General features: G+C 35.7%; 2 protein-coding genes and 1 non-coding gene across 6 annotated transcripts; all 3 read left to right on the top strand.

Moving 5' to 3' along the window:
- Positions 1-1340: 1340 nt before the first annotated feature.
- LOC107219494 lies at positions 1341-12656 on the top strand. The gene is made up of 11 exons (XM_046730642.1): positions 1341-1356; positions 2862-3239; positions 5063-5153; positions 6698-6810; positions 7700-7913; positions 8054-8102; positions 10902-11007; positions 11262-11349; positions 11443-11724; positions 11941-12040; positions 12309-12656. Exons 5-11 carry the CDS (start codon positions 7898-7900, stop codon positions 12337-12339), a joined length of 672 nt encoding a protein of 223 aa, XP_046586598.1. The 5' UTR covers positions 1341-1356; positions 2862-3239; positions 5063-5153; positions 6698-6810; positions 7700-7897; the 3' UTR covers positions 12340-12656.
- On the top strand, positions 10620-10692 carry Trnar-ucu. Its single transcript has one exon. It is a non-coding gene; the product is annotated as a tRNA-Arg (tRNA).
- Positions 12657-13581: 925 nt separating the features above from the next.
- On the top strand, positions 13582-15976 carry LOC107219497 (complex III assembly factor LYRM7). Of its 4 annotated transcripts, none has more exons than XM_046731597.1 (5): positions 13582-13838; positions 14995-15067; positions 15313-15383; positions 15543-15624; positions 15718-15976. In XM_046731597.1, exons 2-5 carry the CDS (start codon positions 15031-15033, stop codon positions 15846-15848), a joined length of 321 nt encoding a protein of 106 aa, XP_046587553.1. In that variant the 5' UTR covers positions 13582-13838; positions 14995-15030; the 3' UTR covers positions 15849-15976. The 4 variants fall into 4 exon arrangements, with proteins under 4 accessions (XP_046587553.1, XP_046587552.1, XP_015513222.2 ...); XM_046731596.1 differs by having other exon boundaries at positions 13584-13838; positions 14967-15067; XM_015657736.2 differs by having other exon boundaries at positions 13587-13842.
- Positions 15977-26013: the final 10037 nt, after the last annotated feature.

Below are 26013 nucleotides of genomic sequence, written 5' to 3'. Positions count from 1 at the left end.
TTTTTTTTCAAACCGTTCTCGTTTTGTTAATTTTGATAAAAAAAGTTTCCACAAGCATGATCCCTTACATAACACAGGGAATGCCGCGTCGTTCGTTGAACGTGACGCATGACGCGGGGGCGTCGAAGAGTTTCTCGTCGAGGCGCATGCTCCTGTCTCTCGGAGCTGATTCGTGAAATGTAATTACGTCGATTTCACATCCAGCGACAATTGGCCGATACCCAAACCCCGTAACATTCGACGTTATAATAGTGGAAAGGAGAGCTTTCTAAAGTTTCGATAGGTGCTTTATCTCCGCGTACACATTATACCTACATACAATTATGCCAGTCGACATGATTTCTGGCTGCATATGCTGAAGAAGAAGCTGCTTCCTTCATAAAAATAATAAAAGATCTTTTTTGAAGAGTGTTTAATTCTCTACAAATATATGTTTGTGAATCTTCTTTACGACGAAAGGGTCACGAAATTTCAAGGGTCACGAAAAATTCACATTACAGTACGACGCATCGTTAGCTAGTTATGAAAATCAGAAGGAGCAAAATCCATTTTTCTCATGTTATTCGTATGGTAGATAAAAAAAGTACGACGCGCAACCTCTTAATTTTAATATTAAGAGTTCAAATTTTAACAGGCGTATTTTTATACCTAAATGGAACTTTTGAACCTATTACGTAGAAAAAAAAACTTGTTTTCTTTCGAAACACCACAAGCTACAATTAAGTTTCATTACACTGCTCAGGAACTTAGTTTTCGGTCAAGCTTGATCAATCGTAATTACATTTTAGTTTCCTCGTTGACGAAATTGGTATAAAACGGTATTCTTTCTTGTCGAGTATTTTCCCAACCTACACTAACGCAAGATCACGATTATATCTGTCAAACTCTTTCTTAAATAGAATTTTGACACAGACCCGACATACATCACGTATAATTCAACTGTCAAACAACTATATTCGAATACCTGGATAAAAAAGATTCTATACTTCATTACCATGTATGTGAAGTTTTCTTCCCTTGATATATCGATCAAACCGGAATGAGCTTCATAGCTGTGGGATGCGATTGTTTCGTACATTTATTCACATCGTGTAGTCCGGTGTTTCGTAGAACAGTTTCTTCTACTTCTTTGACGTTGATGTACCGTAGGGAACATAACGTCAATTCATTTGAACCTTGGAAATATACCTATTTTAATCAGTCCTACATATGGGACGAAGAGTTAAATGAAATACGGAAGTTCTTCTAAAAAGCACAGATGTCGCAGGACAAAATGCTCCCTCGAGATCGCCAAGAGTGGAAAAAGGCCAAGAAAAAAGAACGCTGCAACTCAGATCAAGCTAACCTGCAACAGCGGTATGCAACGTTACCTTACTCTTCGTTTACAACTGTTTTACGTACTGCTTTCGATGTGAGTAGTTTCAGCTTTGTAGACGCCTAGCAGCTTTCAGGATTTTCAATATTCTCTACTGCTTTCGAAACGTGAACCTTCAAATTATGTTCAGCGAGTAGAGGCTTTTACGTGAAATTCGCCACTTCTTCATCGTACCGTTGAAAGTTTGCACAATTAAAAATATAGAGATTGATGAGTTTCTATTATCCAAGACAAAAGGCAAATCTAACAATAAAGGGGTTAATTGGACCTTCTTCTTTCCATCTCAGGATGTTTTTGAATTTTGTTTTCGAGTTTGAAAACTTATATGATATTTTTAGGACAGAATACACAATTTGATAAAATTTGGGAATATCAGGATGTTTCCGAGGCCTGAGCGGAGTAGCATTAAAGTCCAATTATAGTAATTATTAAATGTAAGCGAATAAAAGTATAGTAACGATGATGGTGCGGGTACCTTTTATGTTTGGTAATAGCTAAATCGAAAAAACGCAATTTGTGTAGAAAATAGTGTTCTGAGTAAAATTGAGCCACGGTTGAGTGAAATCGAATGAACCCACTAGTTTCTTAACCACCGCAATATCAAGCAATTTGAAATAAAACGTCGATATCTAAGCTTATATGTTTATAATTTCAGTAATTTCCACTTTTCTATTTTCAAAAATATCTTTGTAGCTATTATGATTCAATAAATACTATATTTACAAATATCGCGTAATTAAATAAGGAAAAGCATCGATTTTAAGACAGAACTAACCTTTTTAAATTTACAAATAGTCACGTCGCTGAATGGTCAAATTTCGGAAAGGTCGAAATTCCGAAAGATTCCAATTAATATGAGAAAATTTGCGTGAGGCACAGGGCTTCTGATTTCTCGACGCAATTTTTTTCTCCGGACTAGAGAATTCCGAAATGTTCGAGAAATTTCTAGAAGTTTAAAAAAATCACCAAATTGTTAATTAAACGCAACACAAAATTAAGCTTATTAATAATTATCAACATCTGCGATTTATTCACTTCTGTTTAAATTGAAATTTTAATTGCTTATTTTTTCTAACAAAACTAACTAAATCAAACTTTAAAACTTTTAATTTGTCTTTTTATCAAAAAGTAGGTACTTTGAATAAGTATCTTAGCTTCCTTCCGGAGGTAAGCAAAAATATTAATCACGCAGTCTTTCAATTAAATAAACAGTACGTTATACCTGGAGTACCTTCACAAGAAAAATCATTAATTCAAACACACAGTACAGTATCTACAGCTACATGCAATCAAGACGCGATTTCTCGATTTCTCGACACTTTTTTCCCGTCTCGAGTAAAGCCAGATTTCCCGAGAATTTTCGCTTTGAGAAGTCTCGACGGAAACCCTACTAGGCAAGGCATTTATGCCAATAGGAGAATTCATCCCAGAACAACGCCAACCTTCCTTTTATCGGTATGCAAAAATTGATCACTCGATTCTCCAGATGACCGCAGTCTCCGCATCGGCGGTGATTTACGAAGTGTAATAATCGGACGAGCGGACGTCTCGAAGAAGACCTACGACGTCGGTACTCCCGGAGCATCAGGACACACGATTTACGAAGAGAGGGCGTCCCTTTTGCTGCAGGACGTGAACAAGGGAGAAAGACGAGCGTCGCCTAAACGATGGAACGCCTTGGCTCTTTTCTGCGCCTTAACTTTCGCCCAGTGCTGCGTCGGGAATACCTGGGGTCCGATCGCCACCTCGGCCATGCTTGCTTTCCCATCCTGGCAGAAGAGCATTGTCGCTCTACTATCCAACTGGGGATGCATCGCTTACCTCTCCTGCTGTCTACCCAGCTGTTGGTTTCTCAATCGGCATGGTATAACAACTTATATTGTTTCTGACGCCCAACCCTACGTGTTTATTGTCCGTGACCAACCCCCGGACACGGACTGCGCCGATCAGTTCGCGTTCTGTTAGCGTTTTTTTAACTCTACTGTCGTCCTGTGTATCTTTACGACAATCGCTATGTGTTCACACTGTATTGCAAGGATTTGATACCAACTATCTGAGCAGCCGATAGATCACACCATAGGTTTACAGAAGAAATTTCCTTGTTGATTTGAATTGTGGTACTTTATACGCGTATGAGTCCTGAGTATATACATCATGATACCTGCAATATTCAGATCGCAATTTACAAGTATGAGATACAAAATATTGAAATATGTCATACGGTGCTGTGAACTGTACCGTATTTAATTCTGTAAAAAATTCGCGTACTTCACTCTTTCGTAAGTAAATGTAAGAAAACGAAACTGTAAGTTCTCGCGTTACTTTTTTCGTCCTTCGGTGCGTGCACATAAATTAGCTAAAACGATTAGTTAATGACCCGGTTGCGAAGCGATATATCGCTCAGGAACGCTTATACTTTGAATCCGAATAGAAATAACATTTTCGCTTTATTCTACGCGTAAGTGATAAGAATTATGTTGAATCTAGGGTGATAGAAAAATTAAAATTCGACTTCTTGGGTGTTATTCAATAAAAATCTCGGCGACAACAATCTAAATTAAGTCCTAGGATCACGTATGAGATACGAAGACATCGCGATCGATTCGGTATCTTCGTTTCTAACTTATTCAAAAAACTGCAATTTATATTTCACAGAATTGGTTAGACGTCACTGGAAATGCGGAAATGAAATATATCTTGTAAAATTCGTCTAACAAAATCCGATTTCCGTTATCAATTTGACGCCAGTTATGTTTGTGAACCGGAGTAATTTGTATTAGAATTATATTCGAGATAAAAATGTAAGAAGTCGATCTAAATATCTCCATTATGCGTATGAGGTGTTCCACGTCAAATTAGCAGCCCATGTACCTCACCCCCTTCGATTTTGATAATTTTTTAGTATAATGTTCTTACAAACCCAAATGTATCTCGGGTATTTTTCAAGATTTTCCTTAACTACTGGTGAACTTTATACAAAATCGCAGAACCAATTCCTAAAACGTGTTTTTTTAAATTTGAAAAAGTTCACACTTAGTCTTTGATTCAAAATGTGATTTTTGAGCGCCACATGATAATGTAATCTCAATGCTTACTATTTATTTCGTAAGTTTTTAGTTTTTCCATATCGGGAGTGGTGTTTTCTTTTTTCTTTCATTTCTCTCGATCTCAATACATTACAGCATCACATTATTTTTATGATTCCGTGATCTATTTAGATCGGAATAAAAATAAAAAAAAAAAATACAAACTCTGACGTGGGGAAACTAAAAATTGGGAGAAAAATAGTATATTTTGTGATTCCGTTATCGTGTGTTGTTTAAAAATCACATTTCAAATCATAGAATCTGAGTAAGTTAATTCACATTTTTTAAAATCACTTTTTTGCAATTGGTTTTCGATTTCTTTGGAATTTCACCGATAGTTGGAAAATCGGAAAAAAATTCGGAGGCCCTTTTGGGCTGGTAAAAACATCATACTAAAAAGTGATTGAAATCAAAGAGGGTAAGGTACATGGACTGCTAATTTGACTTGGAATTCCCCACATACATGTATACTCTGATTTACGTCTGGGCTTATGTGGTGCCTCAATCATCCATGATTTGGCCAATGGAGTGTCGATGCATGATAATTGGTCTTTGTCACTGGCGAATGATCAACCAACTTTGCATGCAATTTGTGTTGCAGGATTAAAGGCGCCGTTGCGCACGGCTGCCGTTATATCGACAATTGCTACGTTTCTTCGATGCCTGACATCACAGGAAACTGCCTTCACCGTGTATGTTTTGAACCTCTTAACAGCGTGACATCACGTATCGTCAATTTTAATTGGTTGTAATTTATTATCATTTTGATTATCATTTGCACAAACCTTTTGCTTTAGTCTAATTTCTTAGATGACACGAGAGATGTGTTGTGTTCACACATGTTCAAAACATATTGATTGAGTATTATGGACCAAATCAAGTTACCATAGTCATACACAGTCTTAAAAGTATCTTACGTTTTCACCGCATTTCAATTTGTGGGGATAATTTGATCACCGTTCACACGTTTACAGAAAAATTTTACAATCAATAGTCGGGTTGGGTATTCGAAGCGAGGATCAATTAAATGTTCAAAAATACTGACTATCCACAGTATTGAGTGTATAGAGAATATCTTAGATTGCAATGGATTTAATGATTAACGAAGAAATAGCAAACACAACATGAAGCACAATTCATCTATCCTTTATATCTTCGTTTACTCATTTCACACAATATATGCATTAACGAATACTTAGAAAGTACAATGAGTCTCCTTAAATTTCAAATATGTTTATAAATATACTAGGACAATCTCTTGAATCTTGAAAATCAAGTGCGCATGCGCCAAATAACTCAATCTCATTGGTCGGTGAAATTTTAACGCGCGATATTTTTGTTTGCGATGCAGGAGACTAACGTATACAAAATGTTTACGTTTGAATTTTCAAAGAGCATAAGCATTGAATGCCGACTGTTCTTTGAAGAATCAACTATCCGACCGAATAACAAATGCTTCCCAAACATTTCTGAGTCACTGCCTCAATTATTTGAGATTCTAACCCCGAAAATTCATATCAACTACATCGCAGCCAGAAACAGTTTGACAGTTGAAACTCGGGATGGCCAGCCTGTACGAACAGCCGATAATACTCGCGCATGCGCAGTTGATTTTCAAGTTTCAAGAGATTGTCCCAGTCTAGAGACATATTCGTTTTACATTGACAAGGGGACAATTCAATAAAAACTTATCTTCTCACGAAAGCCGTTGTCGGTGAGTCGGCCGCGATCATTTTATATTCAAAATTCCCAACAGGGTTCGTGGCTATTGTAATTTAATAGGAAAAATAATCAAGATAAGAACAATGATAAGAATAAAACTTTGACGTATTGCTTTGCCAAACGTTATGATACAAGTCTTTACGTCTGAACGTTTGATGACCGACTGACTGCCAGACTGACCGTAATCCTCGCCCAAGCCTCAACTTCTCGCTCTCTATATGTGTTGTAACATTCGTATTTACACTCATAAGATCATTGAAAATACGCGCTGAGAGCATCCATACAACCAAATCAAATATAAGAATACATTTCCAAAATCGGGATCAATTAAATACCATTGTTGATTCTAATAATGTGCAGTAGTTGCTGAGAAGCTCCAACGAAATTGTCACGTATAAAACTACTTGAGCTATTCTGCACGATGACCTCGATTCTTACGAAAGTTCTCGAATTTAGCAAAAATGTTGTCTATATTTTTCGTTCAACATATCTCTTGATCATACTGAAATTATAGATCAGCACACGTCGCAGCGATTATGAACGGGTTGTCAGGGGTGATTGTTGGTCCCGCCGCAGCGCTGGTTTCTGCCACTTGGTTTCCTCCTGGTCAACGAACTACAGCAACAGGTAAACTGTAAGGTTGTTAACTCACATTTTAAATCAGGGTGAACGGATATAGTTGTCGATTTTTCACCAGTCAAGCTCTCACGTTTACTATGAATTATGCATCATATACGTTTTAATTGCCGTAATACAGATGCAACACACAGAAAGCGTGTTCGTTTGACTTTAACCATTCAACTGTAGGCTTTGCAAATAATATGCATTTCTATTACATGATAAGCATGGTGTTTGTCACTGACTCCCCCCCCCCTCAAAGGTCAGTGATGTCACCAAAACTACAAACTTTTTCGACGGACATGAAATTGTAACTATAGGTCATGTTTTATGAAACGAATATTTTCACGCCTGTTTGGATTGATCATGCCACTCATCTGCAATTGACAATATCCACATAAATGGGTTGATCTTCAGAATTCTTTAATAGGGCTGCTAACTTTACTAACAGTCAAGATCAATCTCACCCTTTTTCCCCATATATTAAATAAATAAACAAACGAACGGAAAGGATTCCAATTTCGACGGTTCCTCGCTATTTTGTCGAGGAATTTAGGAAAGTTACTCATACTCCGACAATCGTTGAAAAAAATGTGTGTTTTTTTTGACACATGTTACTATTCCCATATTTCCCGCATTTCAGAGGCCAAATGGTGCATAGCTGAGATACTTTGCGCAATTCTGGGAAGAATGAAGAGCAAAATGAGCCATCGTGAGACTATGTTCGTGCAATATTCAAACCCTTTCCGTTCACTTGTTTATTTAATGTCGGAAGACAAAGGGTGAGTTTTCTCAGTCGGTAAATATAGGAGTACTGCGTGACCTTAGTGTTTGAATTGAACTTATTGCAAAAGTAAAACTTGGAACAAGTAAGTTTACTATCCTGCTTTCGGTACAGGCATCTCGGCCTGTTTCAACCAACTTGGCGTGGCTGGCTCATATTTGGTGGGGCCGGCAATAGTAGCAGCACCTACACTCCGTACCAGGAGTATCCCAAATGAGAATAAGAGTGTAATAAATGGCACAAATCCTTCCTCCGTACGCGCTCAAGTTATGTCTCTGATGCGCATCGGTGTGTTGAAATAATCACGTCACCATGAACGAGGTACGAGGTACGAATGTGAAAAATGAGGTATATATATTATTCGATGTCCTTGAAGCGCAGAATTCGTCATGCTCTTTCTGATTCTGGCCGGTTTCTTGTGCTTCTTCCCTACGCCTACGGCGAAATTTCAACGACCGCGCCCACCAGATTCCAGTGGTCATTTCGGCCTTTTCAAGTCACTCCATTACTTGACCCAGTGAGTATGTGAATGAGTTGCTTTCTTTTCCTGTAGTGACTCAAAAAAGTTTTTGCCAGGTGTCAGACCCTTTTGTTATTCTGAGTCTAGCAAAGGGCGTAGCTCATCTGGAATTTTACGTGTATATAGATATGCTGGCTTGAATGTGGAGAACATTTAAAACTACCATTCGTAAAAAAAATCTCGCAACTTTTTTCTTTATCGACAAACTCAGAAAAGCATATTTTATTCCTCTCACTACTCTCGAGTTATAAAATCAGTTTCAATTTTGTGACGTGACTGGAATTAGAATCGTGCTAAATTATATGACGACGGAAAATTGAGAGACAAACGTAAGTGTTGTTTTCAGTAATGCTAACTTAACATGTGCTATGAGAACGGAACCGTACACAATGAATTACACAGTTTTCTCAGTTTTATAAACTATTAATTTTTAAAGTTTCTCAGGATTGCAGCAATTTTGGACAAATTTTCGAGAGTGCAAAAGTACTAAGCTTGTCGTTAAAACAGGAAGATATGGACTCACTTAAGCTTTATATAACTATTCTTTACATAACAGTTTAATAAGAGTATATATATAATTATTTTGTTTTATGATTAAGTAATTAAATTATTGTAGGCAACATTCGAAACAATACCGGAGCTGAAAGACGACAAAAAGACGTTTGATACGAAAAAATTTGTTGTCTCAAAGACATTTGCAAGCCAACGGCACCCTAATGAGATTAATCATAATTTCGCATTTGTTTTGCAAATGGAAACGTCTCCGAACCGAACTTTGCTCCGTGAAACTTTTGGTCGTCTCTCGATCGTGCTGTTAAGGCATCTTATGTGTTGAATCACGTCGCAAACTTCCTGGCGATGAAACGCTTTTTAAACGACTTAGGTTCACTAAAAGACACCAACTCTTCCGTGTGTCACCTGGGCTAATGGATAACAAGAGTTCATTAAGCTCATAGAATGCTTTACACGGTTTCGCGTTAAAAAAGTAAAGGTCTATATTCCCACTTTCGTGGTTATAAATGAAGAAATTCAAAGTAATCAATGGTTCCCGTATTTTTATCTTTCGTAACAACCTTTCAAAATTCCTAGTTACAACCGTAATGCCACACTAGAAACATCAAATAACCTAATTGTTTATCACGTTGCGGAAACAACTCATTTTACCCTTTACAACTAGGCGATTGATAACGCAGGTCTGTGATGAAAGCCTTCTTCAAAAAATAAATTATAGATATAAAGGTTGTAATGCGCCGGATCTATATCTGCGTTTCATTTTTTGCTATCACGTATATATTACATGATATTTTTTTTACTATTCCGAACTGAGAATTTGTTGTGTTTTGTTTTTGCATACTACTCTAATCTATTTAAACAGTATCTGTACATACAAAACCAGTTCAAACTGATAGAAAGAGAAAAAAAGATATCGCCTATCATTGTTTTCACAACAATACATGCGCCTGCGCAGTTCTCGTTGTAACTTCATGGCGCGCAGTACGTAAAAAAGTTGTCTAGTGGTTATTTTTGTTCCATGCTGGATACTTTGGTAAGTTTTGCATAAAGTTTATACCTGTAGTGAAAATTCATGTTTATTCTAAACTATACAGCGAATAAAAAAGTTTTTATTTCAAAACATAATATAAATATATTATACCTATCTTGAATCGTAACCTCGAAGTATTTTAGATTCCTGCTTCAAATTTTAACTTGTAGTTATTTTTTAACACTTGAATTTAGAGTACACAGAGTAAAAAAAATATAAACATACTAGAAACATCGAACTTCTTTAATAGTAAATTTTATTTTATTTTAGTTACGGAATGCCAAGAACTTGCAAAATGCCAATGCCAAAAACTACAAAATGACTAGAATTATACTAATAGATAGATTTTCTGACGATTCTGATGTTTAAACTTTTTGACTTTATAATTTTTTTTAATAAATATTGTTTCTATCATTAGTGTTTGATTGTAAGCAAAAATAACATTAAAAAAAAACATATGAAAAGTATACGTGGTACATAATTTTCATTACTATATTTCGAATCAAATCTATTATAATTAGACGCAATAATAAGGAGAGAAAAAAAAAACCTTTTTGCACACTTGTGTAATTATTCATTAATAACCACGTTTTTATTATTGTTGTTCGTGTTTTTATAGCTTCGAACGTAAGTGAAAAATGGTTTTTCGCGAATGCCCCAATTACTGAAGCCAGATATCTGTGCAAAAAAAGTTTCGTTGACTGTTTACGTAATATGCAACGGTAATGCATTCCTGGTATCGAAATGTTACCGAAATTTATATAATAATCATCAAATTGGGTTAATTTTTATCATCGTTATTAAAATGTTGAATAATTATCAATTCATTCCAGTCAAAGCTGGATACGTGTTTCTTTACTTTGCTTCATATTGAAAAATTGAATAATCGCGGAATAATAATATTTACGATTCAACAGGATGTTGCTTTTTTTGGTTAGATTTAAATACAACATTTTTATCCGTTTAATCATGTCCCTTTGGCGCAGAGGATAGCGCGTTGGACTTCTAATCCAAAGGTCGTGGGTTCGATCCCCACAAGGGATGAGTTTTTTTTTTAGGTCTCACTTTAAGTATCATCGGTATGAGGATTGTCATTAACACACCACTAATGTAGACAATCGATTGGGAATTCACGTCGATACTTTGTGGGCCAGTCACTTTACCTGTATTAAATAATTCGTCGTGCAGGGAATGCGTACAGTGTGCATGATGTTATATGACCAAATGGCTCTAAATGTACATTTTCATGGAAGCAATGTCAGCGTGTGGAGACTCTGTGGAGCCGCAGCATTGAGCCAAGGAGTGACTGGACCATGGCTCGCAATGATCACGATGGCTTTTGCTTCGACTGTAACTCAGGTAAGAATTGAAAACACGGCCACTCACGCTGACCGGCATTGGCGAATGCTTGTCGTTAGAATTCGCGTCTCTGACTCAAATGGTAACGCAGGACGGAAAAACGATGATCAGTCGGAAAAAAAATTTGAGCAGAAGAATTATAGTATACTATAGGATTATATAACGAAATCCTAACAATTGGTTTTACAGTTAGTAAAAGTAACGGAACGGCTAATTATTAATATGTACGTGTATAGATTTGCTCAACTTTGCAGGGCGAAGCCGACAAGTTGGCTTTCTGGACAGTAATTTTGGGTAGTTCTCTAGGTGTTTGCGCATCACGGCTGATGGATATATTCCAAGGTCAGTAATATAAGCTATTTTAGGTCTAAAATTTGCTCCTTTAATATTTAAGCGTAAAAATAAGAAAGTACTTTGATTTCCGATACTTATCAGGTCACTTGAAGATCGCCATCTTCGTTTTACTTGTTGCATCTTCAGCCATGTTCTTGTGGGTTTTGTTGCTGGAAAAGCAAGTGTTGACCTTCACCAAAGGAGAATTCTACACAGCTGTGGCTCTCGGAGTTTCGTCTAGTTGGGCAACGCCCGCCTTATTTCTCGAATTAGCTTCCGAAATTGCCTATCCGGTCTCCGAAGCTATTGTAGGGGGATACATGATCTTTTTGGCCAATTTCGTGGCCGCAACATTTTACTTCTCTTATTTCCTGCCTGATATGAGTGAGATATTACAAACCATTATTATCACTTTGCAATCAAATTTTTCGAAATCATCTTTATAAGTTTCAGGTTAGATTGAATCATTTATGTTGTACAATCATTCATCTGATTTGCCCGTACGCTTAGTTCAAACAGATTGGCAGAATATTCCCCACTTACAACATATTCTGTCGTTGCATTTCTTTATCTAAATCTAATTTATTTTTATTTTTATAGGTGAACGTTGGTCCAGTTATTGGGTCTTTGGTAGCCTGACAGTCGCTTCGATTTTAGTTATGTACGTGAAGGACGAATATAATCGAACATTAGCTATGCGGTAGGAAATTTTCATATGAAATTAAAAAATAATCTCATGGAAAAAAAACTTTGTAACAGATGTACAAGTCTTTCAGTCTACCATCTTGTTATCCATTTATTATCTATATCTTAGTATTAGTCAGTTAATTGATTAACAGTATGCTGATATAAGGCTTATCACGATCACTTGAGACGTTCCTTGTAATAGTTCAACGATCCAAATTTTACTGCACTAATGCCTCGACAATAGCTTTTTTATTCACAAATTGTTTTTCACGGCATAATAGCGATATAATTCACGTTTCCGACGACCAATAACTAACTGCGATGAAATATCGGAGATGACATCTAACTTGCCCAAGATCTGAATATGAAGCTTGAAAGGAATATTTGAGTCAACTTGGTCCTGAAAAGAAGAGCATGGATCTGACCAAGTCAATGAAATTAAATACGCAATCGCCACTCGACATATGCTCATTAGCGTAGGGAATTATGTGAGATTATCTAATTAACGCCAAATTATTTTCGTTGCATACACTGTACCCGGTTTTTAATCTGACAATGTCCGATTTTACTGACGAACGGTCTACTAATGGCTGCCTTTAAGTTAGTGTGTGAAGTTGACGTAACAAAAACATACCGAAATATTTCGCTTTTAAACGGAAATAAAAAAAATGGTGTAAAAACTACGATGTACTATCGCGATTTTCATGCAGCTTATTGATTTTTACGTAAAATTCAAATGTGCTACAATGGAATGCGTTTGTTTCGAATAGAATATTGGATTATGCTGTTATGCCCATTTTCGCATTTGAAGTACGTGGAAGTTGATATATGGACATATAGTATACGTCAACGTCGAAATCGTCGAACCAGGGCACCCTCTTAACTTGAACAGTCGACTGACGATTCGAAATTGCTAAACAGCCAGCCATGGGTATTCTTTTGAAGCAAGCAAAAGGGCACGACAGGTGGAGGTAGTAGCAGTGCTCTATACTTACCGACTCACTTATGAGACCGAATGTTAATTAGTCGGTAACAGTAGAAAATATTCGTATTGACGCTCCGCACCAGGTTTCTCACTTATCTTGAAAACGCCCCGTTCAGTTGGCTGTCTCAAGTAGTATTCAGTTATCGCCGTTATCGCTTAAAGCATTGAGCAGCCATATTATATAAAAGAGAATCACACCAGCGTTATGGAGATTTATTCGCGACACAAATTGAATAGTAACATACCGACATAAGCGATTATAGTAGATTAGATACGCGATCTGTGGTGACGGGACGACGGACTGACATATCGACAAAAATATTCTGCCTCTTTCTATTTCATGCATTTGTCGTGTGTTAGAAAGAGGCAGTAAATGTATTATTATCGACCGGACACCACAGTCTTCGCTCACTAAATTACCGACCAACACTTAACTTGGCTCTCCGAAGTTGCATAAAATGTTGCCCAGGGCTGGCTATCTTTAATTGGATGAGGTTACTTCGCTAACAGGATGTAGCCATCATGAAAGAAGCATATCGGTACTTCCAACTTCATACGAGAACTTACTTATAAAGTTAGCTTGAGCTGGCTTGAGTCGGTGAAAATTGAAACATCGAAGGCTTACCTCGCTATTAGTACTTCTCGTTGCCACCGCCCGGCAATCGGCGCGACAAGACGTGCTCCCAAATGCCCGTATTTACCAATTTAAAGCTGATTTGCAGAGTGTTGCAGAAGAAGGGGGGCAACTCGGTGAACTTCAAGCGTGTTACGTTTTCGTTGTCGGAGCAAATCATATCGGTCGAAAAATGAGTGGAAATCTTCGGAGGCAGGTAATTTTTGAAAAAGATTCAAGTAAGCGCACGTCACTTTCTGGCATCTTGGTATCTCAACGTTCCAAGTGTTTTTCCTACATGAATTGGTTAGGAACTGGTAGTAGGTTCGACGACATGCTTGCATTGTGTAAACTGTAAACTTTCATAATCAACTTATTCATTTAATGAGGCCGAAGTTAGTAACGTTAACGTAATGAAACATTAGGGGAAAAAATTACTATTTTGCAAGTTTATAGTGACCTTGAAGTAATTAAGGTTTCAAACTATGAATTACCACTGAACTCTACGTTTTCTGAATTTCAGACTCCTGCAATTCTGAAATAACGGTTTTTCAAAACGTTAATCATTAGAATAACATCAGTAACTTCAGCCTCCTTTTATTTAATTGGAGTATCTTTAAACACATATTGTAAAATAAACAACAATAGATGAAAAATTTTGTGTTAATGGTATTGACGTTGACTGAAGAATATATCAGTCAACGGTATTGAACAGACCCTGTTATAAAAGGTATTCAAAGATAACTTCGAAACAATATACAGTACAAGCTATTCATTGTTTTACCAAGAACAATCAAGTCGAATTTTTTTTTCTTACAGTATGTTTCATTCTGCAATTGGTATTTAAAATCTTTTCTACTATAATAATAGTTAGATATAAATTATTACAGAGAGCAAATATGGTATTGTACTTGTAGACTTACTTATTTTTAGCAATAGATTGATTCCAACAACTTTTTTGTATATAGATTGATTCCAACAACTTTTTTGTATGGTTAACGAATTTTGTACTTATTTCTGGAGACAAAGATAAGTTAGTGAATACTGGTGATATCAATACGCTATATCAGATTTCATTTAACTCCTCTTGGGAAATTGAGAAAAGAGACTTTTGTCACAGATTTCAGTTTTGAATGAGTCAATTGTGCATAAAATTGTCATCGGACAAGTCTGCATAAAAATCTGAAATAATTGGCAGATATTTCATTCCTTTGAGTGAATATGGGAAGCAAAGAAAAGTTTCCCATTTTGGATAATTGGCATGGAATGTCTTCTTTCTAATTATACTGCTTTCCCAAATCCTGCAAAACTTAATCTATTATTGTGTTTCTTGTTTTATAGTTGCAAATGCAAAGACTGATGATTTCAGGTGCTCGGGACGTTTAAAAAATTGCATCGAACGCGCATGAATACATTTCAAGACGACAAATATGCTTTGGAAGGTGAACGAAAATTTTTTAAAATAAATTTAGTCTTTTAGAAATTTAAGGAAGGATAAGGATAAAATACGTTTGCTTCTGTAATTTATTTGGTTTGAAAATTTCAAGAAATCTAAGAAACTATTTTCAAAGTGATAATACTTTTAAAATATGGCACAATAAATTATTGCAACACCTCAAACCATTTAAAAAAGACACTTCAAAGTGGCATCGCACATGTATTAATATTTTTGTTTTTTTTTATTTAGCAACAAGAAACAAAATAAATGAAGAGTACAGAAAATGCAAGGATGTTACAGATGAAAATAAAATTGCAGAAGTGAGTGATTTTTACTTTTTGAGAGTGCATCATTGAAAGCATAAAAAAAATAATGTAATCTGGTATTTTTGTTGAGACAGAAGGTTAGTCTATGAAAATTTTATTATAAAAATTTGTACAAAATCTGAAACATTGATGGAATATTTCATTTTCCATCAGTTAAATGAGTTCGCTTTGGCAGTTGAACGAGAGGTGCGAACTACAATTGTCCAGGCTAGAGAAGTAGAGCCAGGAAAGTTTGGTACAATCACTTATTCTTGATGATATGGGTCGATTTTACTAGACATAAAAATGAACAGTAAAAGGTCATCATGATATATTTTTACATTTTCAGCACTTCGCGTTAATACGGACACAGAGAAATTAGACAATGCGACACTTGATGCAGCTGGATGTTTCACCAGCACTCAACGAAAACCTAATTCGGACTTCAAAAAATGTTCCGACACTACAAATACATCCTGAATCGATATAGATGGATCATAATGTAAATTATATTGGCGCATATTGATTTTTAATAATATGTTGCATTCATGTACAGTGTAATGTAGATAGATCGAATAAACATATCTGTATTGATGTATCATAAAGAATCTATGAGGAATCTATCAAAAGAATTATATGATGTAGACATAATACAAATCTAATCATTTTACATTACATTCGACTAGAGATAGTTGTGTATTGGTATTTTTTTTTTTTCTTTTAAGTTAAAACTTCTTCAGCGCCGTTGGTGAAAACTTCTTCAGCACGGGAGTGATTTGAAACTCGATGAAACGAAATGAAATTACTATCTATGTAACGAAATCAAACGACGCGATGAAATGAATAATTATTCTACTCCTCGTACTGCATTCTCCTCATTCTCTCGCAGTTTAGTTTCTGAAGGTTTCACTTCTACCACGTGTCAACTGCACACAATTTTTGTTTTTTTGAATTGCTAAAACCGACAGAAATCACTTATTCAAACTTAGTTTGAACTTATTTGGAGTCCGATTCAGTCACACGAAAAGTTAGATCTGTTGTGTAATTGCTTATACGCAAAAAGCGGTGGCGATGGAGTGCTCAGTTAGAAAAGTGGGAAAGAAGCTAAATGTAAATAAAAACTATGCTATTAGTAGGTGAAATGACGAATTTAAACTAGTTACAGATATTTCATTATTTAGCCTTTATTTGAGGCCAAATTGATACTAGATATTAAATATTGATTGAAGGGAAAAAAGTTAAACACATTATTACGGATAAATAAAATTTGAAGAAACACACGATGAAAATGTGCAAGCTTCTTTACACAAGAAATCGTAGTTCCAACGTACGTGAAATTTATTTTTAGTGGCCTCAACACTATTACTGAGAATTACGCTACATCAAACAAACGATAAAGATACAACTGTATGGTGCATAAATAACGATTTATTACATCAAAAATGTGTATGCGACCCGAAATAATCATAATAAATAAAATGTTAGCTGATTAAATTCGATTAATGATCCAAATCGAAATCAATCGATCGAACTTTTCAGTCATGTGTGATGATGATACCTACCATTTACGAATGAACTCCGATTAGTTTAATTTTTGAAAAAGCGTTAAAAAAAACGCTAGAAGAGTCTATGTTATTTTTTTGAAACGAGTGTTCAATATAATCGTAATTTAATTCGGTATTGAAATAAAAAACATGTTTGGAAAATTAAATGTTCATACTCTTATCAGAAAGTTTCAATTATAGATGATTGAGGTGAAATATAAGTAAACTTGCCTGAAGATTGTATCAGTGAAATCCAATCTATAGATAAATTGCACTTGTTGTGATGAAATTGAAATATTGTGGTAAAAAATGGATATTTCCGATTTTTGCTTTATTCTCTGTATACCCTGGCGGAAATAATTTCTACACTCAAGTATGAATTTCATGTTACGATTTTTTACAAAAATTTCTACGATTAAGTAGAGAATTTTTTCGTAGATTATTTTACTTTTTCGTAGGTTTTCGTAAATTTTTGTAATCCGTTGGCATTCATTTTTCGTAGAAATCCATATTTTTATGTAGATTATTTTACATTTTCGTGATCAATTCTACTTTTTTGTAGATTATCGTAGATGACGGAATTCTTTTTTTTAACTATTTGGTCTTGATATCCGTACAAAACCATAGTTTTAGTTAAATTATTGTACGCTTCCGTAAAACGTTGTACTCTTCCGTCGATTATCGTGAATTGGTGTAATTTTTTGTACTTTTAGCTTTTGGTATTCGTACAAATCGTTGTTTTTCGTAGGTCATCGTATTTCTTCGTAGATTAGCGTTGTATTTTATAGATAACTCTAGAATGGCTCGCGTTTACGTGATCGTTGTTACGCCCCGACGTACCGCCTTGGCGTAACTTTTTCAAAATTCCATTTCATTTCATTGCTTTAATTTCTTCAATGCACAGATATCATTTTATCAAAATCTCATATTCTAATAACGGCGAGTTCCACCCCTCCTGGCAAAAGTCACGTAGAGACCAACGATGATCCCTAGTATAAGGTTCAACTTTATTCTATTTATCTGGTACCAAGAACTGAGATGAGAGACTGCTGAGTTAGTATCAGTAGCGCTCAGCCTGGAAATATTCCTCTTTTCAAATTAAAATTATAATCAATAACTAGGATAAACCACTACCTTCAGAACCATCAAATTAAAATAGATTACTCATTGGAATGTATGAATGAATGTGTGAACATTGCATGCAAATATCTTTTGTTCATATTTTCAATGTGTCACCGACGAGATTGAGAATCGTCGGAACACCGTCGAAGAGCGAGAAGTAACGCTGACCACGTGGATTTGGGCGCCAGGAGGACGCCCTCGCACCTCATTGGCTAATTACCGTTGTAACTAATTACAACTGCAGCTCCTTGGACCCTCGGGCCCAAGAAGCCGCGTCTTTCGTCTGTCAAGTCGCGAAGTGCGTGGACGCAAACCCGGATTAGCCCTCTCGAGCAAGAGTAGCGTTTGGAAAATCTTAGTTGTGACCGACCTAAAGTCTCGCGCTAATTCGTTAAATTCGAGCATTCAGTTATTCTGTTAATTGCAAAAGACTCACTATCTTCTACATTTCCATCTTTTCTGTTCTTTACTAAATCTCGTCATTTCGCGAATAGACATTTTTATGATATTCCATTTTCCTTAGTTAAAATTGAGTTCGGCCCTGATTCAAGCGAATCAGGTAATCTTAAGTAAAAAATAATAATAATTACACTATCATTTTTAATAAATAATCGTTCCAATCAATTTTAACTTATCATCAAAATCACAAACAGACACTTTCAAACTTTCGATAACAAGATATCATTCTAAATTCACAAAGACTAAGTGACCAGCGTTCAACATCATTCGATTCATCAACTCTTCCAAATTTGAGGTGAGGCCCCTGGTCCAGCATTCTACCGACGCAGACCGACACGATCCGACGGCTCTCAATCTCGTCGACCGATTCACCCAAAAGCTAAGTCAATCCGAGTGTTAACCCTCAAAAAATTAGACGAATTCTTGTTCACCTTGATAATCAAAACTACTTCAGTAAATTCACAAAAACCAAGCATAGAATTGGTGGCTAGCTTCACTACCCCCAATTAAATTCCACTTATTGTTTCCAAAAATTAACAAATAAGACTAAACGATTAAATATATATATATAAATATTTATATATATATTATATTAAACGATTTAAGATAATCTAAAAAGAGAGATACAATACAATTATCACGACCAGCTAGTTATAACCATCGTTCAGAGTAGATGTTCCTGGTACCAAATAATATTATCTTCTAGAATAGTATAACACACGATTTTTATAAACTTGAAAACTTTATGAATTGTTATTTTTGGCTCATATATATATTTATCACCATCGATTGTTACCAGATATTTCAATAACTAAATTGAACCAGAATATACTTCATCTTTTACCAGTTAAATCTTTTTAAACATTTATTTTGAGCGACCTTCTTCCCATTTTCTTTATTATAAAATAGCCTCAACTATTTAAACAAACCTCACAGACCTGTACAGGTCTATAGCGACACGATCCTACAAATTACCGGCTTACCGAAAGGTAAGTCTTTTCTTAGATTTAATTATTATTCATTGTCGTTACGTGGGAGCTAGATTATTCAATTAATCATTAACTACCACCGCTCAGTACACCCTCACCCCCACGTAACATCGTTATTCTTATAGTTGAAATGGATATAATTTGTTACAGAATATCGTGAAATTACTGGTTTAGAAAAATAAAAAATGTTAGTCTTTTCATTAGACTCACCTATTGAGACAAGGTGAGTTCGAAATTATACGACAGATTCTCTAAATCCGCCTAGATCTAACTTCAAAGATGAAAAGATCAGTCTTCGAATGTAGATTGTAGACTCAAATTCTGCTAGATACTTAACTTGTCTCCCATACATTTTATTTTTGAGAGAGATGTGACATTTACCAATGGTTCAGAAAATTCGTGAAGTTCATAAAAAGTTGTACTTTTCAACGAAATTCTAAGAATAACTGCGAAAAACAAATCCATTTTGTCTGAATCGGAAATTATAATTATTTTCTATAGAAAATCGTAGATTTTCATAATTTTTCAAACAAAATTGTAGATTTCCGTAATTTTCTATGCAATTTACTACGATTTTCGACGATTTTTCATAATCTCCTACGCTTTTGGACCGATCTTCTACTATCTCCTACAATTTTCAACAATCTACACTTTTTTGTAGTTTGGCGTAGAGATTATTCTCACCAGAGAAGATCAGTCTTTGGATATAGACCAAAACTTTGCTCCGTACTTAACTTGTCTGCAATAAATTTTCATTGTGATAGAGATGCGATATCTAGCGGATGGGTTGGATCCGATATTGTAATTAGTTTTCACAGAAAATTGCCGATTTTTATAATTCTTCGTCGGAATGGGTAATTTTTCGTAGAAATTCAACGTGGTTCTAGGCAAAAGAAAATATAGTGCTTGAGTCCAAAAATGAAATCGTCTTTCAGAAAAAGTCGTAGATATTCATAATTTTTCGTTAATCCTTGTAGTTTTCTACGAAATTCTGCGAAAAAAAAATTAAATCTACTTGCAAATGCAATTTTCGTACTTTGTCATGTAAAGTCGTTGGTTTTCATAACGTTTCGTAGAAATTTATACTTTTATACGAAAAATACTACGATTTCTGACGATTATCTGCAATCTTTGTGGGTTTTTTATGATTTGCTACTATTTTCTACGATTTTCCACGACCAGAAATTTTTCGCAGTTTGACGTCGAGATTATTTTCGCAAGAGTATGGAAGTATTCGCAATTTTCATTACCCTGTGGCTATTGAAAGACTGTTCTCTTGAGGAATTTAGACTCCGTTAAGCATGGTCAAGAGGAATAAGAGCAATGTAAATGTAGATGGCACGTATAACTGTCGATCCAACGTCCGTTTGAATGCCATTTATTGGGATTGTCATTTTACAATGAGTCATCTAGGTAGAAAAAAATCGAACTAATGCAACCAGGTCAACAGCCGTGTTGACCGTGTTCTTTCGCGTATGGATAGTAGAACAGGTATATTATTGATCACGTTTTATTTATGTGAGATGAGTAATTTGAAACCCGAAGAATTACCATTTGCTTCAATTAAAATTAAAAACTTAGGTCATGTGGTGATAAAATGGCTCTGACAACTAGATTCCGACGTCATGAGGACATTTTCTAATATTATACCTAAGAATGTCTTGAACATCGAAGAATCTACAGCTGAGAAAATACAAGATCTCTCCGATGTTTGGCTCTAAATTTGTTCTCCCGAAAATTGTGGGATTTTTGAGTGAAAAGACTTGGCTTCATTTGTGTGTTCAGAAATAGTCAGTTATACCTGTAACTCATCTACGTCCTTTATACGATTTATTATTTTTCAAATACGAAATGAATTGAGTTGATGGTTTAGTCTATATAATTTTTGTATCAGACCAACATCCAAACTTTTTATAGCTAACAATAAGTCGTTTCGTCCTTTGACGAACTAAAATATCTAAAACTCTTCGCATTCGTACAATTATTTTTCTTATTCCTTTTAAAAATTTTATTATATCTGTTGGCACCGTTGTTACGTTTTGGGAAGAACGTCGGGAGAAATCTTGTCGTGTTTAGATTTGGGTAGAATTTCTCGTGCAGGCTGTCTCGATCTGCAATTTTGCCTTGGATCGTGCCAGCTATCACTATGCGTGATTGAAATAATTCGTTTCACACAACACTTTAATTTAAAATACACATTTCTTAACAATAAGATGTTCTTTAAATCGATTTTCGAGTTATGGTTTTTACAGTGTTGTTATTCACTAATTGGTTAATAGTACTGAAGTTCGAAGGTTCGGAATGTAAGTGTTCTATGATTCAGAATAATCTATAACGTTCTTGATTTCGATACGTTCTGAATGATCTGAAGTCTAAATTGGTTCTGTAATTAATTTAGTTCTGTTCTCTTTCGATATTTGAAGCGATTCTCTTTTGCATCTGCCTGGTTCGAAAGGATCTTCAATAATGGGATATCTGGAAGAGACTCCTGATTGGTTTTTGGCTACGTCAGTGGATGACGATTGGTCTTGAAGAGGCCAATCGGTGCAGTGCTGACAAGATAGTTAGTTGCAAGAATGCACATTTAAATTCTAAGAATGATACTTTGTAAACTGATCGTCTTGTCTTTTTTCACGTCCTTACGTTTGGCCAGTGAGGGTTCATGAGCCTGAGTTCCGTGAATTTCTATTGTAGACCCATATGGTCTATGTGTGAGTTGGAATTAAAGATATAAAGCAAAGAAATGAAAATGATATTCATATTGTATAGCATTACATGAACGTAAGCTCGCTTGCGAAATGGCAGATGGTATGTTGTATGCAGGTTGTCGGTGCGAGACCATTGCACACCAAGATGGTAACTGAATCTAAATCGATATGGATCTTAAAGGCTATGGTATGAGCATGTGTGATCTCTTATGGTAACTGCACGTCGGTAAGTCACGGTATAGAGAGGGTACAGCCATAATTATCGGCTGGGACGTAACACCGTCTTGAAACATTGCGATCTCGGTGAAAATATTCTGGGCGAATATGACCGATGGTTTCGGCATGTTTTTGTTACGTCCGTGAGTAGAGTTACTCCTGAGCGGTAAGAGTAAACTGGTTGGCTTCGCTTTTAAGTTCCAGGACAACCGGAAATCAGGATGAGGATCGAATAACGTAGGGTTTGTTTGAGATATTACTAATATATTTATTTCGAGGAAATTCAGATGACGGTAAAAACGAAGTGTGCTGTATGAAGCTATGTAAGAAGTTCAGATGTGACGTTGTTGAGAGTTAGAATAGAAGTGTCCCTCGAGACGCGAATCGTACGGGTGCAGAAAAGGTGTGACAATGCTAGGAGTAGGGAATGGAATTTGATGAGTAAGCGTGATAGTGGATAGCGTGAGACTACGTAGAGATAAGAGGACAGGACAGAGACCATGAGATTAATGTAAGAACTGTGGGAGAGTTAGCGAGTAGGAAAAATAGAGAGAAGTGGTATGCTGGACGTAACATTTTCGAGAAATGGGTTGGTCGGCTCTTGATGATCAATGCTTGCTGCGGGTTCACTTGAATATTCTACGCCGTCTTCCTTTCCAATCTGTGTCTCCTGTAAATTGTCATAATCCAACGAGTGATCCGAATAGTTATGATTTTGCAGATATCAGTGATATCTGTGTAGGGTTTTCGTGAAATTTCACAAATCCATAGGCTTAGAATGTTTGAAAAGTGAAGAATTAAGTCATGTAGAAAAGAAATTTGGAGTCCTCGGGGATGAGTGAAAGTGGCTGAGTTGGACATGGGTATAATGTAGGGATGTATATACATTAGACCTGTCCTTAAGAAGGGCAAAATCGAATTTTAATGGTCTTACCCCCCAAATTGGTTCGTAATAATTCAAAAAAAATGTCTGAATATTTTAAAATTTTTTTTTCCCTCCATATCTACCCACCGCTGTGAAGCCTTACTTGTTCCCATAAGAAAATCATTGATTTTTAGTGATTTTTAATCTTTTTTTTACCGCTGCCCTGATTATCAGCCCTATAAGGGTGTCCCTAAATTGAGGGACACGGACCAGCGAGCGTGATACCTGACTGAAATGCAACCGAGAATTTCTTTACCGGAAGCTCGTCCGACGCATAGTTTTTGAATTATAAGCGATAGCGTTAGGCCAATCAGAGTGCACCATTTCATCTGGATTTGCCGCCACGGAAATTGCTGTTTTGTTCGACTGGGTGAATTATTATTATTCGGTTACAAAGTAAATATCGGCACCTCCCCTCACTCGCTGTTGTACCCCTTCTCGAGCGCTGACCTCGGTATTGTTGCCGCGGCACACGCTGCCGGCCGCACACCTACGGACGCACACTCGTGTGTGTGAAAATAAGCGAATGCCCAGCTCCACAATACTACGAAACACACATACACGAGTGAAAATAAAAACAAATCTCGAAATAAATCAGCAGATTTAAGATTTAACGTTATAAAACACTTCCAATCATCGATGTATGCATAAAACTAGAGATTTTAGATGATTGATATGCCGTTAGGGTTCATAATTAGTCATTCAATCAATCTGAATTATGCTTTCCGAACATTTTTTGTGTCTTTGCAACATAACTTTTCCACTAGTTTGAAATTCATCATTGACATCCGATTTTTCAATAATGCGAGGGAACAACAACTCGCTGAATTGACGTGTCAATAGGTTTGTAAATCAATTACAATTCACCTGAGTTAACACAAAATAACTGAATAAATGAGAATTCACTGAATCACTAAAAATGATAACTGAAATCATGAGAATAATTTGAGATATAACTGAATTAGGAAGAGTTTTAATAAGTCAAGTTACTTTGAATAACTTTAGATTCGTGCCAAAATTTTATGTTTAGAGAGAAAAATAATTAAATTCAAATAAAAAAGTAATTTTAAATCAAGAAGAAGGAAATTCCCAAATACCTGAATTCAAATGAAGCAATTTCAATTTAATAAATCTATCTGAATTTGAGGAAAAATAATTATTATTATTTGGAATAGAAAAATGAAGTCGAACTACATGAATAAATTCAATCAATTCAACTCAAAAAAATATGGTGTCATTCAAATTCCCAGTTATTTCCTCGTCGATTCAATGTGGGTCTGGAGCCGCTTGTTTACTCACACGAACGATGCAATACAGTATCGATGTATGTGATTTAAGTATCAATTACTCAAAATTTGTCAAACTCAAAAATATTTTGAATCAGACTATGAATTATCGAAATATCTCTTCTGATATTAAGACTACACGCAGAAATTTACCAAATTGATTCATTTTTACCAATTTGATCGAGCCATGTCCGATTACTTTGTTGAAATCGATTGATCGATACATCGATTATTCTCAGATAAGTGTCCATCACTAGCATTGATCTCAACAATTTCAACGTTACTTGCCACTCCAGACCCACATTGAATCGACGAGGAAATAACTGGGAATTTGAATGACACCATATTTTTTTGAGTTGAATTGATTGAATTTATTCATGTAATTCGACTTCATTTTTCTATTCCAAATAATAATAATTATTTTTCCTCAAATTCAGATAGATTTATTAAATAGAAATTGCTTCAGTTGAATTCAGGTATTTGGGAATTTCCTTCTTCTTGATTTAAAATTACTTTTTTATTTGAATTTAATTATTTTTCTCTCTAAACATAAAATTTTGGCACGAATCTAAAGTTATTCAAAGTAACTTGACTTATTAAAACTCTTCCTAATTCAGTTATATCTCAAATTATTCTCATGATTTCAGTTATCATTTTTAGTGATTCAGTGAATTCTCATTTATTCAGTTATTTTGTGTTAACTCAGGTGAATTGTAATTGATTTACAAACCTATTGACACGTCAATTCAGCGAGTTGTTGTTCCCTCGCATTATTGAAAAATCGGATGTCAATGATGAATTTCAAACTAGTGGAAAAGTTATGTTGCAAAGACACAAAAAATGTTCGGAAAGCATAATTCAGATTGATTGAATGACTAATTATGAACCCTAACGGCATATCAATCATCTAAAATCTCTAGTTTTATGCATACATCGATGATTGGAAGTGTTTTATAACGTTAAATCTTAAATCTGCTGATTTATTTCGAGATTTGTTTTTATTTTCACTCGTGTATGTGTGTTTCGTAGTATTGTGGAGCTGGGCATTCGCTTATTTTCACACACACGAGTGTGCGTCCGTAGGTGTGCGGCCGGCAGCGTGTGCCGCGGCAACAATACCGAGGTCAGCGCTCGAGAAGGGGTACAACAGCGAGTGAGGGGAGGTGCCGATATTTACTTTGTAACCGAATAATAATAATTCACCCAGTCGAACAAAACAGCAATTTCCGTGGCGGCAAATCCAGATGAAATGGTGCACTCTGATTGGCCTAACGCTATCGCTTATAATTCAAAAACTATGCGTCGGACGAGCTTCCGGTAAAGAAATTCTCGGTTGCATTTCAGTCAGGTATCACGCTCGCTGGTCCGTGTCCCTCAATTTAGGGACACCCGTCTC

This window comes from Neodiprion lecontei, chromosome 2, assembly GCF_021901455.1.
Source record: "Neodiprion lecontei isolate iyNeoLeco1 chromosome 2, iyNeoLeco1.1, whole genome shotgun sequence".
Classification (NCBI taxonomy): domain Eukaryota; kingdom Metazoa; phylum Arthropoda; class Insecta; order Hymenoptera; family Diprionidae; genus Neodiprion; species Neodiprion lecontei.
This window is presented reverse-complemented; position numbering and strand designations above follow the sequence as displayed.